General features: G+C 45.5%; 1 protein-coding gene across 1 annotated transcript in view; it reads left to right on the top strand.

Annotated features, from left to right (window-relative positions):
- The window catches only part of Nmnat3 (nicotinamide nucleotide adenylyltransferase 3), a 112,893-nt gene extending 96,299 nt beyond the window's left edge, over positions 1-16,594 (top strand). The window contains exons 2-4 of the mRNA XM_051140488.1: positions 5,816-5,999; positions 9,548-9,627; positions 16,046-16,594. Coding sequence (XP_050996445.1) covers positions 5,818-5,999; positions 9,548-9,627; positions 16,046-16,410 — 627 coding nt within the window. The 5' untranslated portion in view covers positions 5,816-5,817 and the 3' untranslated portion in view covers positions 16,411-16,594. The remainder of the gene's footprint in view (positions 1-5,815; positions 6,000-9,547; positions 9,628-16,045) is intronic.
- Positions 16,595-17,370: the final 776 nt, after the last annotated feature.

Genomic DNA, 17,370 nt, shown 5'->3' on the forward strand with positions numbered 1-17,370 from the left:
AGTGCTTTTACCTAGTTTTACAGTGAAAATTGGAGGCCAAAAGCAGAGCAGAATGATGTGTAAGGAATGAAAGTTAGCCAGAAAAAGAACTTGTTTAAAGTTGGAGGGTGAGGGAAATGATAATTAAAGATATTGTAACCATGAAAAAGAAGCAAAGTACTTCAGGCTAGGACAGTAGGAAGGATGCCTCCAAGTCATTTCAGGATTTATCATGACCTAATGAGTCAAGAGCTCCAGGATGTAAAACTACAAACTAAAAGACCTTCTTGTTACCTAAGTGTCTAAGCCTCTAAGCAGGTGTTTCCCTAGGTTGAGCTACCCAGGCACTCACAGACCACAAAGGCCAGGGGACCTGCCTCCCGCACAAGCAGACAGCAGAGCTGCATGTGATCCCCATGGTGCAAGTTACAGGTTCATATAGGCTTCCATCAAGTGTATAGGGAGAGCGGCAAAGCTAGTCAGCGCATCGAGGGTGAGATTCCAGGAAGGACGCTCCTAACAGATTGATGTATAAAACCTTGCAAGTGAAGCCTATGATTCCAGGCACATAAGAATATCCATAAGCCTGGAGCTCAAATCATGCCACCACATACCCCTAATATCTATAGGATTTTTTGTTTCCTCTATTAGGTTTCAATCTTGTGTTGGTCCCAGCCTTCTCTTATGCCCCTATTTCTCCATTTTGGAATAGGAATATTTGCTTTGTCCTATTGTATATGATGTGACTGGCACACACCACACACTTTGCCATTTCTTCCTCATCGTGATGGACTGAAACACTCAGAAATGGTGAATAAAAACCCTTCCTCCATTAAGTTGTCTTTTGTCAGTTACGTTGATTACAGCATTGGAAAAGTAACTAACAAGCTGCAAGATAAAGATCACCACACACACACACACACACACACACACACACACACACACACACACATTTATATGATAATAACTAGTGTGAAGACCAAACTTAAAAACATCATACCATTTAAAGTTGAGTAAAGAAAATGAACAATTTAGATTAAGTCTAACAAAATGTGTATAATTTATGTCTTGAATTATAATAGAACAATGAAATCATAGGAGACCTAAACAAATGTAGTATTACTATTTTAGAGACCAGAGAATATTAAAGTGTACTGCATGGTTTTGAATCAGGCTGATGACAGACTGAGTGGATATGAATATACATGAAGTGAAATTGTCCACAGTAGAACACAGAGATTTTAATAAATCCCAGCAAGGGTAAGATGTGGAGGCTCCCCATATCCAGTGAGAAAGTTGGAAGGAACAGAAATAAAGAGGCTCATAATATTACTACAGAGATAATAACTAAGAATTTTCCAGATCTAACAAAAGACACTAATCCACCTATTAAGGACATTCCAGGCCAGTGTAAATAAAGGAAAATCATATAGACATAGACAACAGATGAAACATCAAGAGTACAGATTGCCATCCTGGGCATGACAAACCTATCCAGGACCTCTCAACGGCAGCGATATAGGGCAGTATAGCGATAGTTTGAGAGCACTGAAAAGAGATAATATTTCAACCCACTTATTTTATACCCAGTGAAAATATATCTCAAGATTATAATTTAGAATGAAATCAACAACTTAAGGCAATCCTACTGGGCGTATTCTGTCTGAAGAAGGGTAATTTTAAGGTAGAAAGACTTGTGTGCAGGAAGAAAGGTACAAAGAAAATAGGAATTATGGACCTAAATTTAAATTATCATCAATTATATTAAACACAACAATAATGTCTAGCAGTAAAGAGAAATGTGTGTGTGTGTTACACACACACACACAGAGATATATATATATATGAGCAAAGTAACGAGAGCTCGGTTTTCTTTGGTTGTAAAACTGTAGTGTCTACTCTAAGAGACAAAAAGAAAGAAATAAAAATGAAAACACTCGAGAAAAGAATAGAAGTATAGAATGTGTGCAAGAACAATAAAAAATGAAATAACATGCTACCTTTAAATGCTAATGAATCACGGTAAGTGTGAGTGAATTTAATGTTTCAGTTTAAAGTAAAAAATTGTCAAGCTTGACTGAAAATGTCTTAATGAGCTATATAAAATGAACGGCTTGCCTTTTAAAAAGTATAGAAATGTTGAAATTAAAAGGTGAAAAAATTGCCAAGCATGATGATTCACACCTTTAATCCCTGAACTAGGGAGGCAGAGGCAGATGGGTTTCTGTGAGTTTGAAGCCAGCCTTGTCTACATAGAGAGATCCTGTCTTCAAGAAAGAAAAAATACAAGGGATGGGATAACAATTGAGATGTAATATGAATAAATTAATACAATATAAAAAAGAAAGAAAGGTAGAAAATGCATATGCTATGTGCACATTATTACCAGACAGACTAAAATTTAACACAATCTTACTAGCAATAAAAAGCCACATATAAAGACACATGTTATCAATGTGTGTTCCCCCAGCCATGTATATTAAAATATCAAGTGAAAATTTTTAAAAGAGAAAGAAAAGGAAAAATTCACAGTACTACTGGTAGATTTTCTAACATTTTGTGACTAATACCACAGGCAGACACAAATTCAATAATAACAGATTTGAACAACTCCATCACTTGCCTTGCCTGGATGGACAGCACTGAACATCCCCAGAATGGATGTGCATGCTTTTTAAGCATGCCTGCAGCATCCCTCCACCCTGCTCATGCCCCACTGCGTAAAATGCCTGAAGGAAGACATAGCACATTGCAAGAGATTGGATCCACTTACAGTATGCTCTCTGACTATCGTGGAACTAAGCTAGAAATTATTACCAAAAGTAGAGCGCCCCAAAATCATGATGTGCCTAGAAATTAAGGAAAAGTTCCCAAATAGCTGATCAAACAGACATCACAATGGAGATTAGAAAATGCTTTGAATGGAAAGATCATGAAAGCACAGATATCAAAACGTGTGGGGAACAAGAAAAGATGGGGAATTTTAAAGTCTGAATTGTGTATTTTAGGAAATAAGACAAACTTCAAGTTAATTAGCTGCGCAGATACCATGAGAAGGTAGAAAGTGAACAGCAGGCTACTAGAGTCCATAAAAAGAAGAAAAGACATTGGTGAGACAGAAAATAAACATTTAGCAGAGAAAAAAATCAATATAGCACGAGTTGGCTCTTTGGAGAGACTAACAAAATAACAAGCCTTGCAATCCTGTGCGAGGAGAAAGAAAGGGGCCCCGCATTCTGAATGAAAAGGTCCTTCCCTGCAGATGGTGCAGATGTTAAATACTAAGAGGCTTTTGAAGAACTGTGTGCCAGCCAACTGAAAACTTTAAATGTAATGAGAAAATTCTGGAAAAAAAATGTACGTTACCAAAAATCATAATGAAGAAATGAAAAATCTGAATCAGCTTCTAGCCATTAAGGAGAATCAGCTTCTAGCCATTAAGGAGATTAAATCAGTAGTACAGATTTTTCATACAAATGACACTCCTGCCTTGTAAGACTTGACTGGTGAGGTACAAGGTAAAGGCTCATACTCCATATGAGCCCCAGCACAGCAGAAGGGACAGGGGAGGAAGCAGAGCGAGAGGGGGCGAAGAGAGGGAGGAAGAGTTTCACTGGCAAGCTCAGTCCTTCACACTAGCCTTTTAGAATACAGAGGAGGAGGGCATCCCCTCCATAGAGAATCCTGATTCCTAAAACTAACTAGCAGTCAGAGCCCATCAGTGCGCAGGCAGATGAGACAGGGCCAGCATGGTAGCAACACCTTTAATCCCAGCACTCAGAAGGCAGAGGCAAGTGAGCATCTGTGAGTTTCAAGCCAGCCTCATCTATAGAACAGTGCCAGGCCAACGTGGTATGTGTAGTAATTTCCAAGCTAGTCAAGGCTACAGAGTGAGATCCTGTGTCAGAAAGTACGTAAATAAACAAACACGTCTCAAAACAAATAAATTGTAGTTCACTTGGGACTAACGAGATAGCTAAATGGTGTAAAAGTGCTAGCTGTTTTTATAGAATATGTGGGATTCATTCTCAGTACCCAGAACTGCTTGTGACTCTAGCTCCGTGGGACCTAATGCCCTCCTATGGCTTCCACAGGCTCTTGTATACACATGGTTCTCATATTCTCCCACAGGCTTGCTTTTACACACACACACACACACACACACACACACACACACACACACACACACACACATTAAAAAACAGTAAATCTTAAAACAATAATACAATAGCTTGCCTTACCTGAGATCGCTACAGGAATGCAGTGTTACTTCACGATTAGTAAATTGATCAGTGCTGTTCATTCCTCTGTGGCAATTGACTAGAGGAGAAAAATTACACAATAGTTTTTGAAGAGTACACAGTACACTCACTGTGCTGGCTAGTTTTGTGTCAACCTGACACAAGCTAAAATCATCTGAGACTTTAAGAAAATTTCAATTAAGAAAAATCCTCCATAAGACCAGGCTGTCGGCAAGTCTAGAGGGCATTTTCTTAATTAGCGATTGATATGGAGGGCCCAGCTCATTATGGTGACTCCATCCCTGGATGGTACTCTTGGGTGCTATAAGAAAGCAGGCTGAACAAGGCCTGGAGAGTAAGCCAGGAAGCAGCACCCCTCCATGACCTCTGCATCAGCTCCTGCCTCCAGGTTCCTGCCCTGACTCCCCTCAGTGATGGACTGTTACCTGGAAGTGTAAGCTGAAATAAACCCTGTCCTCCCCAAGTTGCTCTGGTCATGGTGTTTCATCATAGCAATAGAAACCCAAGACACTCATGTATGACAAAAGCTCTTAAACTGGAAGCCACAGGGAATATCTCTTAAAGTAGCACCTCAGACTGTGCAGGCGTGGCCAGGTGCCATTGTTTCAAGGATTAAACCCCAGTCTGTTTCCCATCAGATAAAGCCCTGTGCGCTTCCAGCTCAGCCTGCTCCCTGCCCATCAGCCTTCCCTTCTACTAGGCTTCCCTTTCATTGGCCACACGTCACTCCAGCATCACAGGGAGCCTGTACAGTCAGCCACATCTCATTACCCTCCAGCCTGGCTTCATTCCAAATTCCCTCTGTCCTCATCTGCCTTCCATTGCTGTGATAAGCACCATGACCAAAATCAACTTGAAAGAGGAAAGGTTTATTTGTTTACAGATTACGCAGTCCATCACTGAGGGAAGCCAAGGCAGGAGGAACTTGAGGTGTGAACCTAGAGGCAGGACCTGAACCAGGCCAAGGAGGAACACTAGCTCACTGGCTTGTTCTCACTCAGCCTGCTTTCTTAGACCACCCAGTACCCCCACCCAGGAGGAGCACCGCCCACAGTGAGCTGGACCCTCCCTTATCAAACATATAATTAAGAAAATGTCCTACAGACAATTGGCCCCCAGTTCAATCTGATGGTGTCAGCTCCACAGTTGAGATTCTTTCTTCCCAGATGACTCTGGTTTGTGTCACAGTGGCAAAAGCTAGCCAGTACACCCTCCCTTTATTGTCTAGCCACCCCCCCACAAAATCCTCTTTTGGGGTAAGACTACACAAATACGGTGCCCTGTAAGAAGGCACTTCATAACGGTAATCAAACGCATCCTATGCCAGTTGTCCTATGATCTGCTGACTGGGCTCCACCCTCACAGCTTCCTCTCAGTAAAGTGCCACTCTGAGGTGTAGAAGACACAGGACCACTGAGATAACACCCTGGCCCTTCCTTGCAAGCCCCTGGCCCACTCTCCACAGTCTGCTCACACTCAGGCTGGAGGCGGACACACTGAGCACCTGCCTGCACTGTGCTTCTGGTGGCGAGTGTCTGTCCTTATGCACAGCATCCCCATTCTCTCTCACCTAGGAATGTACCAGGTGATCGAGGGCATCATATCCCCTGTCAACGACAGCTACGGGAAGAAAGACCTGGTGGCTTCCCATCACCGAGTGGCCATGGCCCAGCTGGCCCTGCAGACATCTGACTGGATCCGGGTAGACCCCTGGGAGAGTGAGCAGGCGCAGTGGATGGAAACGGTGAAGGTGCTGAGGTAACTGGAGTCATGTTGTTGACCTGCAAAGGAAAAGGATGGGACAGGTTGCTGAGATGGCTGCAGCCAGACTGTCCCAGCTAAGACCAGAGAAATGTCTCCGCTTACATGGGAGAGACCTGCAGAGTCACCTTTTCAGAGGCGTCCCTGGGCAAAACTCATTGAGAAGCTTTTTGTATTTGGGACAGTCATGTGTCAGAGGACTGCAGCTCCAGGCCCTCTGTCAACAGCTCTATAAACAGATGACTTAGCCTCTCTTAGACCTCTTCATCACTTGCAAAGACAGTATAATCAAATGAAGATTTTTAAGCAGCTTTCCTGGCTGAAAACCAACACATTGCCTTCACGACCGGGGCCTTTAATTTCCCATCACTGACAAGTTTGAAAGCTGAACCTGTATAATAAACCCTCTCTTCTGCCTGTTCACTAGACACGGGCTTTAACGTAAAGGGGAAGAGGGTTATTTTTAAGAGCAGAAATGGCTGCTCTAGATTATCTTCTGTCTTCTGAATTCTTGCTGGTGTTCAGCATCTCCACGACAGCTCTTTGAAAGCCCTGGGTCAGCCCTGCCCATTAGCACAGGGCTGTGACCTGTGCACTCAGTCAGGTTCTACACCTTCTGGTAGAGAAGGAACCACAGTGAGTAGTCAGCCACTCCAGTGCCACCTCAGAACCTGCTGCCTAACTGATCGGACAGATATTTAATAACTGTATAGACGCACGCCCTCTTCTTTTTAACCACCCTTTGGCATAAGCCAAGTCTCTCACTCTGAAAACATGCAGCCAGAGCGTCCTTTTAGATGGTTCAGTGGTTAAGAGCACTGTCTGCTTTTCCAGAAGTCCTGAGTTCAAATCCAGCAATCACAAGGTAGCTCACACCCATCTGGGATCTGATGCCCTCTTCTGGCATACAGCTGTACATGCAGAAAGAGCACTCACATACATAACAAATAAGTAAGTCTTTAAAATATAAAATAAAATGAGCCTTTCTCACCACTCACTCCTGTAGACTAATCCAGAGGAGCAGAGGTAAGAACAGATTATCCAGCAAATCATTTAGCTATAGTAAGTACTCGGCAGCTAGGGCTTTCTCCCCATCCCTGTGAGAGCAGCATTTGCCTGGCACTCAGGCTTTGAAGCCATGTTGAGCTGAGTGACTTGCTGTAAGTGATTTGGCCTCGCTAGGCTTCAGTTTCTCACCCAATAAAGCGAGCATATCAGCATCTGCCACAAAGCAGGACACTGGTTTTGTTGAGATGCTACAGGCAAATTAGCTGATAGGCAGTAGATGCTAATTAATGTAATAATGCTGGCTGCAGTTTGTCCTCAAAACCAGAACGCCACTGGTGGACACATAGCTGATGGCATAGTAATCCTTGTTGGTATTGCTTCTGCACAACGCCGATGTGAGCAGAGATCCTCCCAAACATGCTCTCTTTCTTTTCCCTTTGCCTGCTAGTCAAATGCTCTGGACACTGGATACACAGCACACTTCTAGGTCCACCACCCATGTACTCAGAGGCTGTGATCTTATTGGTCTGGGTGAGAGGGGGAGACATCCAGCTTTTCAGTTGCTCCTGGTGACTCTAATATGATTCTAGGCTTAAGCCCGACATTTGGCCCCCAAATGAGGCGATCAGGATTCTGATCGGTGCTGAGACCCACTTAAAGAGCGGTTGCCTTGGCTGCCAAAGTCACTTGGAAAGCTTTCTTTAAGGCTCTCTCCCAGCCCAGGGCTCTCAGATTACTGGCACAGACACTAACCACAGGCATCTGTGTAAAGGTCCCAGTTGAATTATGTTGTACTGGTGTGGTTGAAACTCGCCAGTAGAGTCAGCCATTTCTTTCAATAGATAGCTGATGATTTTTTTTTTAAGGTTGAAAATCAAGTGGTTTTAGAATCATGGTAGAAATCAGCTCCCATACCTGCTGCGTTTAATGTCCTCTTGATGGTGGTCACAGTGGATTCACAACACAGTATGACAAAGGTCACTGATATCAGTTCACTGAGGCACTCATCAGAGACTCTTTTTATCCTGGTGATGTTTACTTTTCTGCTAATGCCATAAAGTCCAGGCCAGCTTTAATGAGCGAGCCTGTGGTAACTGTGGTTGCCACTTTTTTCTTACAGTGGAAAATAACTACAAGAAACGATTTTTAAAAATCTTATTTTTGCTCACACTTTGAAAGTTTTCAGCCCTGATCTAGCATTGCTATTTCTGGCCCATTACGAGTCAGAACATGAAGGTGGAAGGCTAGGGTGTGGCCAACGTATTCATTTCATGGTGGCCAAGAAGCAGAGAGACAGGGGAGCCCAGAGTAAGGCCCAGGCCCCCAAAGACATATCCTCAGCTAGACCTCACCTCTGAGAGCTTCTGTCATCTCCAAAAGATCCCATTAAATTACAAGTCCTCATGTTGTGGGGAAGGCCTTCGTCAGAGTGCTACTTCATGTGGCCTGTCCTCCACCCACATCACCTCATGAACCCACTGTAAACACGACCTCATGCCCTCATTCTACAGAGATCAGTGAGGCTCAGGAATTCCCCGTCGGTCACAGTCACACAGCAAAAAAGCAGGAGGCTGAGCTCTGGCCGGCACGGAAGCCACACCACAGCCATCCTCAAATAATGGTGCTGGCGGCGTGTGAGGGGGCTGACTTTTCCCTTGCCATAGTTACCCTTTGCTGGGGTGCGCCTCAGCGAGCTTCTGAAGCCACAGAAATCATGCTGGCAGGGTCAGTTCAGAGCCCTAGGGCTGTGCACAGTGGAGTGCCACTCAGGCAAGCAGCAAAAAGCCAGCAAGGACCACTACCCAAGGAACAGAAGCCACAGGAAGTATGTGCTGAGTCCTAAAAGTAACCTGCCTCTTGCAAATGCAGCCATGATGATGTCTCATTGAGTACGGGGTACCTGTGTTTGATAGGAAGTGAAAGAGCGGGAGTCTCGAAGATAGATAGCTTAAAACCAAGCATGTCAAATTTGCAGAAGTCTGATCATACCTAACATGCTGTGTGACTTCAGGGTGACAGCCAGCGGTGCGAGGGCTGGAATTCAACCCAAGCCAGGCTCTAAGCCACCACCTCATAACCTTTTAAAACACAAGTTTGTGGTAAGAGTGATTCAGGAGCTAGTTGAAGGCCACGCTGTGCGTGGGCTTAACTGTATGTAGCCCGTACCTTCACAGAATCCTGAAATCAGGCATTACCACATGCACTTTCCAAAGGAAAAAAATGCATGTTTAAACTTAGATCTGTCTGTTTTCGAGAGATTATGCCTTGGGCACCTAGTCAACACTAACCCCTGTATTTCCAATAGGGAATCCCTGAGATCTGTCGACAGGCTGCTTGTGTAGAATATGCTGAAGTGAACTGAACGGGGCTCTGTAGTGTGTGCTTTCTGTCCTGCCTCCTGGAACACTGCCTGGCGCATCCTCCATACTCATGGAATGGTCTGAGATGCGTAGAAGCAAATCATCACTTCTGCGGTACTGGGGTGGTGTCAGAGGGTCTAGAATACAGCTCATTCAAACAGTGTGTTTACACTGCAGGCACCATCACACTGAGCTGCTCAGATCCTCGGCCCAGAGGGAAGGCCCAGACCCTAGCAAAATATCGTCAGCCTCTGCAGGTAGGTGCTGACCGACCCCTCATCTACAGCCCTCTCAACATGGACAAGAGATTTGAAGCCTGCCTGGTAGTGTAAATATGTCCAAGGTCAAAAGGTCAGATTAGACAACCTACCTTTCCCACACCCACCCCAAGCCCATTAATTTTGCTAATTTGAGATTTACCTCCCGCAGTTGTTAAGCCACCCTCTGACTTGTGCTCGTGACATGGATCACAGTGAGGGCTACGTAGGGACAAACTGAGGTTGTTTAAGAGCCTTAGCCTTTGAATTTAGGTGAGAGACTAGCACTTCCTAGCAGCCACTCAGTGACGTCCTCAAAAGAGGAAAGTTGGCTTTAGGGGAGCTCAGGGTTTTCTTCCTAACTTAGCAACCATGGTCTCCACTTGGTTTTGTCCAGCTTGGAAGAGGCAAGTCCTGTGACTTCAGAGTGTGCCAAACCCTGGGGCCCAGGGTCACAGACGTGGTTCTCTCCTGGAAACACACAGGAGTGGGAGCATGTTAGAGGAACGGATAAGACATAAACTATGAGTCACTGGCTCCTCTGACCACATTTTCAGCAAGGTCCCCAAGGTTGGAGCCACTTCAAGGCAGAAAGGCAGAGATAGAAGAGCAAGAAAGTGTCAGTATGGGACATTGTAGGCCTAGGAAACATCGGGACTCCAAGGAGAGGCAGGGCAGCCAGAGGTGAATTGGGGATGGCATGCTGAGCCCGCCTCTTGTATTGCCTCTCTGCAGGTGCTCACAGAACCCCTTCTGCCTCTGCGTGGTACCCGTCCTTGTTCCTCCTTGGAAACCCTGCCTGTCCTATGAGGCATTTGGAACCCACATTCCCAGAGAAGCTAGCTGCTAAGCTTCTGAGTTCACCATCTATCAGAGCCCCACCCCATGACTGTTCTCGGTCTGTCAGGGGGTTACATATATAATTGGCCCCATGTTTGGTTCTTCCTGAGACTCACACGCCTCAGCATGTGCTCCCATGCCCAGCGTTTGTTGTTTGTCTTGTGAAGCCAGACCTCACTATGTATGTAGCCCTGGCTGGCATGGAACTCACAGAGATCTGCCTGAGATTAAAGGTGTGCACTACCACACCTGCTACCCACCCCATCTTAAAAGCCATTTTTTATTAATTATCAAGAAATCTATACCTAGTATTTTGAACATTTATCCCCCTCACCCATCTGCTCCTAAGTCCACTCCTCCATTCCATACCCACCCAACTTTTTTTTTAATATTTTTTATTTATTTAATTTTTTTTTTTTTTAATTTGTGTGTGTTGCTGTGAGGGTGTCAGATTTTGGAGTTACAGACAGTTGTGAGCTGCCATGTGGGTGCTGGGAATTGAACCCGGGTCCTTTGGAAAAGCAGGTAGTGCTCTTAACCACTGAGCCATCTCTTCAGCCCCCCTCCCACCCAGCTTTTTGTCCTCATTTTTTAAAGCCCATTAAGTGAGGCTGGAGAGATGGCTCAGCAGTTAAGAGCACTTTCTGTTTTTGCAGAAGACTCGGGTTTGGTTCCCAGTACCCACATGACTGCTCATAACCATCTATAACTCCAGTTTCAGGGATACTGATGCCCTCCTCTGACCTCAGTAGGCTCTTGCATGCACATGGTACACATGCGTACACTTAGGTGCAACACACAGTCATAAAATAAATATCTCTAAATACATGGAGCCCATGGCCTATGTATTTTTAAGCGTGTACCCATCCACTGGAGCGTGCTAGACTTACGAGGGCCACACCCTTATAGACAGCTAACTCTCCCTTTCCTGGAAGCCAGCGATAGCTGATTAGTTAGGAGTGGAACTACATGCCTACCTATTCCCTCCCTGCTGAGATTTTCCTGGCTCAAGTTTGCACAGGACTTTTACATACTGTCACAATGCCGATGAGTTCATGTGTGTAGCTTCCCTGATGTGTCTGGGATGACTGTTCGTAGTCATCCACTGCCTCTGGCTCTTACAGTCTTTCCACTCCATCTGCCAAAGTGATGCCTGAGTCTAGGGAGGAAGGACATGTAGTAATAGATACTCCATTTAAGGCTGAGCATTCCACAACCTCTCACTGTCTGCACATTGACCACCTGTGGGTCTCTGTGCTAATCACCATATTCTGCAAAAAAGATGCTCATCTGATGAGGACTAAGGGATGCACTGCTCTGTAGGTATAACAAGACATCATTAGGAGTTGATACAGTAATAGGTTCTCCTCTGGGGGCTCTGACTGGTCCAGCCACAGGCTCTTGGCCCCAGTAGCTGACTGCCCAGCCACCACCATGACCACCATTTTTTTTTTTTAAACTTTTAGTTTTGAGACAAGGTCTCACTAAGTTGCCCAAGCTGACCTTAAACTCTTGTATCCAAGGCAGGCCTTGAATTTGCAATCCTTCTGCCTCAGCTTCTTGCGTAGCTCAAGTTGCAGGCTATCACATAGTTTTCACAATTGCAGGGGAAAAAAAAAAAGCAACAAGGAGTTAATATGTAATGGACTGTGGAGTAAATTACACTCTGTGCGTCAGAAGAATCTACATCAGAAGTTTTAAGATGGAGAAACACTGCGGAAGTGGGGGGCCACCACACGATAGTGTGTGTATAACTTCAGATAAGAATGGGTGCAATTCCATATTGTTTCTGTGTCAAAATCAATATGGAATCCTAAAAACATGCACCAACATGTTGATAGCTATAGAACCCAGAGTTTTAAACATTTACAGTTTCCATATGTTCCATTGTGGACACACCTTTCATGTTCATTATCAAAAAAGGAAAAGGACAAAACCAGCAAACATTTTCATACAGGAAGGTGGGCTCTTCTCAGCATAAGCTTGGATTTTGATGGGATGGCACACATGTTACCAGTGACATTTATTTCTAAGGGCCACTGGGAGCTGTGTATCTTACTGTGTTTTGTCATACTCTGGGATGGCAGATTACACACTGAGCTCAGCACTGGTGGCAGCCAGATCTGAGCCTGTCACTTCTATAATTGTCAGACCTCCTTCGACTGACTGTCCTCATGTGGACTGCTGTGATCCTGGACACTTGAGTGACACTGGAATGGATGCCACCCCAAGGCCTTTACCAGCTGCCAAGCTGACTGTCTGCCTGTAGTCTTAGGGTGGCCCTGCCCTTTGCTGATAGGGCTGAGCCTGATTCAGAGAATTCCCTTTCTGTAAACACAGCAGGCACCAATCTTACGTCTGTTTCACCTGGGATGGGTGGTTGGAGGACCGACCACCAAGTGTCATTCCTAGAGTCATCTCCAGCATCCTCCTATGCAGATCTCTCAGTGTGTTGGAGGGTACCATGGCACATGTCACCATCCATGGCTATGTTCATACACAGCAGTTGACAGGCTTTCTCTCCACCTGTCACTTCCCATAACTTCCATGGAACCTTTACTGTCCTCATCTTACAGCTGAAGAAATAGGCCCACAGGCAAGGTCACTCCCAGTGTCCCGAGAAATCTAAAATTCATACCTAGGACTGACTAGCCTCAAGATGGATGCTCTTTAATGCCATCAGCTTAGTGCCACTAGACATGCAGGCTTCTAGGTTTGGGGGCATTTTCCTTACAGCTTGTGTAAATTTTGGCCCATCTGCTTTCTAAAGTCCATAGCTACTCAACATCAGACTACGCTGCTCACCAAAACTCCACAGACTTCCCGCTTATGTCACTGCACGACTGCTGGGCAAGTGACACTGCAGCCCTTGTTCCTTTTTCATTATTATTTGGGGTGCCTGCATGCATGCTTGCACACCATGCACATGCAGTGCCCATGAGTTACAGACATTTGTAAGCTACCATGTGGATGCTGGGAATAAAGCCCTGGTCCTCTGGAAGAGTGTCTGAAAAATGCCAAGCCATCTTTCCATCCTCCAGTCTTTACTCTTGAATTACATACTTTGAACTTGAGCAGTTACTTGGTCTGAAACTTCGGTAGCGTTTATGTGGATGAGTTTGAAAGGGCTCTGAGAGACCTGCACATGAGCAGCCTGGAGTTGTGGGCTGAGGTACGTGTGGCCGTGAGAGTTCAGCACTACATTGTCTCGTCTAGTGGGATAACAGGAGCCTCTAACCTCATAGACGTGCCTTTGATTGAGGGGCAGAGCTCAAGCCTTTCTAGTCCTTTCTAGTCACAGATCAAAGCGAATATTATTTCTTATGGTCAATATTAATGAATCGGTTTCTAATGTGGAAACAGAAATGCCAAAAATGTCCCCCACAAAACCAGCCAGGAGAATATGGGGAGATGACCATGTGACAGATGTGCCAGTGTTCAGTTCCTACCTACTCAGGTCTAGCACCCATGTAAAAAGATGGGAGCAGCTGTATATCCTGCAACCCTCAGGGAGGGTGGGAAGAACCCTCAGGGAAGGCAGGAAACAGGAGTGCTGCTGGGGCTTGGTGGCAGCCAGCTCACTCAAAAGTGGTGCGCTTCAGGTCCAGTGAGAAGCCTTACCTCAGTGGATAAAGCAAAGAGAGCAATAGAGGAAGAAATTCAATTCCCCTGGCACGTAAGTCACACACACACACACACACACACACACACACACACACACACACACACACACACATACACACACAAAGGGGGGAAACAGTAGGAGAGAAAAGTGTCTTGTCTGCTCTCTGACCTGTAGAAATGGAGCGGATGTGCCCCAGGTCCCAGGAGATGTTGAAATCAAATGAGTATCATTGACCCAGTTGTTTGCAAGGCCAACCCTGGTCTCTCACTCTCCCGCAGTGACCCAGTAAGTAAGAATTAGAGCAAATCCTCACAGCTGTTGGAAAATACCAATCCACACCAAATTAGCAAAGCGTGAGTTACAGAATAATTTGTACAGCACAATTTTATTGCTTTCAAAATCAGGAGATAATTCGTGCTTACTGGATGGATGTTTCTGGGCAGATGGGTAGCTGAGTGGATAAGGAAATGGATTAGTGAATGAATGAAAAGCAGGTAAAGCATATAGCACTGTGGCAGCCATGGTTCGCTCTTGACTGGTGAACTCCTCCAGGGTTGAACCGACCCCACAAGATGAGCACCTACTAGCATGCCCGTTTGAAAGTTGCAATCACAGATGCCACCAAATAGCAGAACCCGAACTGAGCCTGCAGCATCTGGATCTGTCTGTGGCCCCTGAGAGCCTTGTAAGCACCAAAGAATGTCCCGGTGTTGTTGACTAGAAGCATTCTGAGGAAAAATCTGTGTGTTTGGGGTAGTAATAGCTGCTGCTGTGAACTGTCCCTGGGCCTGATGTCTGTTGTAGGCGAGGAAGCTGAGGCCCTGAGCAGGGAGGCCAGTTTCAGCCCCACAGCAGTGCTTGCCCCAGGGAGGCTGTTCTCAGCCCTCTCCATAGCACGGCCACTCTGTCCTCTTTCTTCCCAGGCTGGGTATAGGTTGGCTTAAACCAACCACTTATACCATGTTTTCTTTCACGTGTGGCAGCCTGGAATCTCTCCCTTGCTGAGTCCTCAGGGTGACAAAGATTGGAAGCTAGCCTTCGTCATCTTCTAGAATCAGTTTTCCAGAAGCACCAGAATCCCAGAGTGTGCTCCTACCATGGGCTTGGCTTTCCTCCTCAGATTGGCTCATGCCAGATGAATGGTGTCAGCGAGTCAGCAAATGTGGCTTCCTGTTCATGGCGCAGGTGCAGATCCTCACCAGCAGGGGGCAGCAGAACCTAGCTGCTACAGATGCCCCACCTGGAGACCAGCTGCCAGTTTGCACTATCTTCCCAACTGAGGACCTGAGCCCTTTCTAGCCTCTCTGTGCCTTGGATTCATCCTTGCAAAATGGGCACAACAGACGTAAATTTGTGCTGGGGATCACATGGTACTGTGCACATCATGCCTAGTAATAGTATCATATCATACTAAAAACCTCAGAGAAGTTACCGCAGTCAGTATTCCGTTAGACCGGACTCCACAGGATTGCCACACTGGCCAGCTGTCCTAGAGCTTTGTCATATCTCAAATGAAAACAAAAAGGCCACCCACTGAGATCTTAGAGACCTTTCAGTTGCCTAGGAAGCTTGTTCACTTTCATGAGGTCTTAGATGAAAGCACTAGGTCCTCGGGATAATAGAACAACCAGGGCTGGCATGAACGTCGAGGTGGTGACTTATACAACACTCAGACCTTCTTGATCTTGGGACTTTAAAAGTCTCATTACTCATCAGATAATGGACTTCTGGGGACAGAATGGCCACCTCTGGGACTCTGCCCAGGTCCAAAGCAACCACAGACAGACTTCTGTCTTAGCACTGCACACCGAAAAGCAAAGCCTTTTTTGCTTGACTTGACACTTTGCCGCTATTGGCCAAAAGCCATGATGCCGAAATCCTTACTTATAACTGTGTACCCCGATATCGCCACAGATTCCTGTAACTTTGCTGGGATCTGCCCTTGTTTTGCAGCACTGCCTGAGCTGAAGCTCCTCTGTGGCGCAGATGTCCTGAAGACCTTCCAGACCCCCAACCTCTGGAAAGACGAGCACATCCGGGAGATAGTGGAGAAGTTTGGCCTGGTGTGTGTGAGCCGGTGTGGGCATGACCCGAAGGAGTACATCTTCAACTCGCCCATCCTGCGACAGTTTCAGCACAATATCCACCTGGCCAGGGAACCTATTCAGAATGAGATCAGTGCCACATACATCAGGAAAGCCTTGAGCCAAGGGCAGAGCGTGAAGTACCTGCTCCCTGACCCTGTCATCACCTACATCAGAGACCACAGCCTCTACACCAATGACAATTCCCAGAAAGGAAAAGGAAAGGCTGGCTAGGGGCCTCTTGGGGAGTGGGCAGTTAAGTTTGCTCAGGTTCTGCGTTTCCCTTTCTGTTTGTTTTATTTCTATGGTGGTGTTACCGTGGGTGACTTCCTACTCCAGGAAGAGATTGCCTCTACGGCAGGGACAGTCCAGTGTCAGAACAGTTTAAGTGGCATGGCAGGTCATAGGGTTAGGCAGAACCTCTCAGGGCCGCTAATGAGGAGAGCTGCTTACTCTGTGTAAATGGTAGTTATAGGAGCATGCCTGATGCTTTTCTGAACATGGCAGGCCCGAGGGGTCAGATCACAGTTGCCCTCATGCATTTTTTTTAAACTTAGGCCAGGTGTAGCATGCTGGTATTGATTGGCAGGATTTGACAGAGCACTAAAAACTGAACAGAGGGCCCTTTCAATATCCTTGTTTCAAGCAATGTGTGTTTAAGATTTATTTTATTATATATCTCTCTGTGTGTGTGTATGTGTGTGCGTGCGCGCACATGTGGCAAGAAATCAGGGACATCAGAGTGCCTGAAGCCGGAGTTATTGGAAGTTGTGAGCCACCTGATGTGGGTGCTGAGAACCAAACTCCAGTCTAATGGAAGAGCAACAAATGCTCTTAACCACTGAGCCATCTCTCCAGGCCCCTCAAACAATATTTTTGATACAGCAAGTATTTTTGTACTGCTATACTCTTAAGTGCCAGAATTCCCAATATCCTGATTTCTAAAAAGGAACTGAAGTAAAACAGACGCCTGGCTGTTTTAGAAGATCTTTTGAATGTTTTATGACTGCCTGCCTGTTTGAATATTGGCAAAAGGATAAATAATAAATTGACATCAAAAAGTACTAATGAAAAGTTTCTCTTTTTTTTTCTTCCTTTGTTATATTATTAATGTCCAGTGTTCCAGCTGTTGCTCTTCCTTTTTTAACTACTCTGTGAAATTTGCTCCTGTTCCAGTCAAAGTGATGTGAATGT

This window comes from Acomys russatus, chromosome 32, assembly GCF_903995435.1.
Source record: "Acomys russatus chromosome 32, mAcoRus1.1, whole genome shotgun sequence".
NCBI lineage: Eukaryota > Metazoa > Chordata > Mammalia > Rodentia > Muridae > Acomys > Acomys russatus.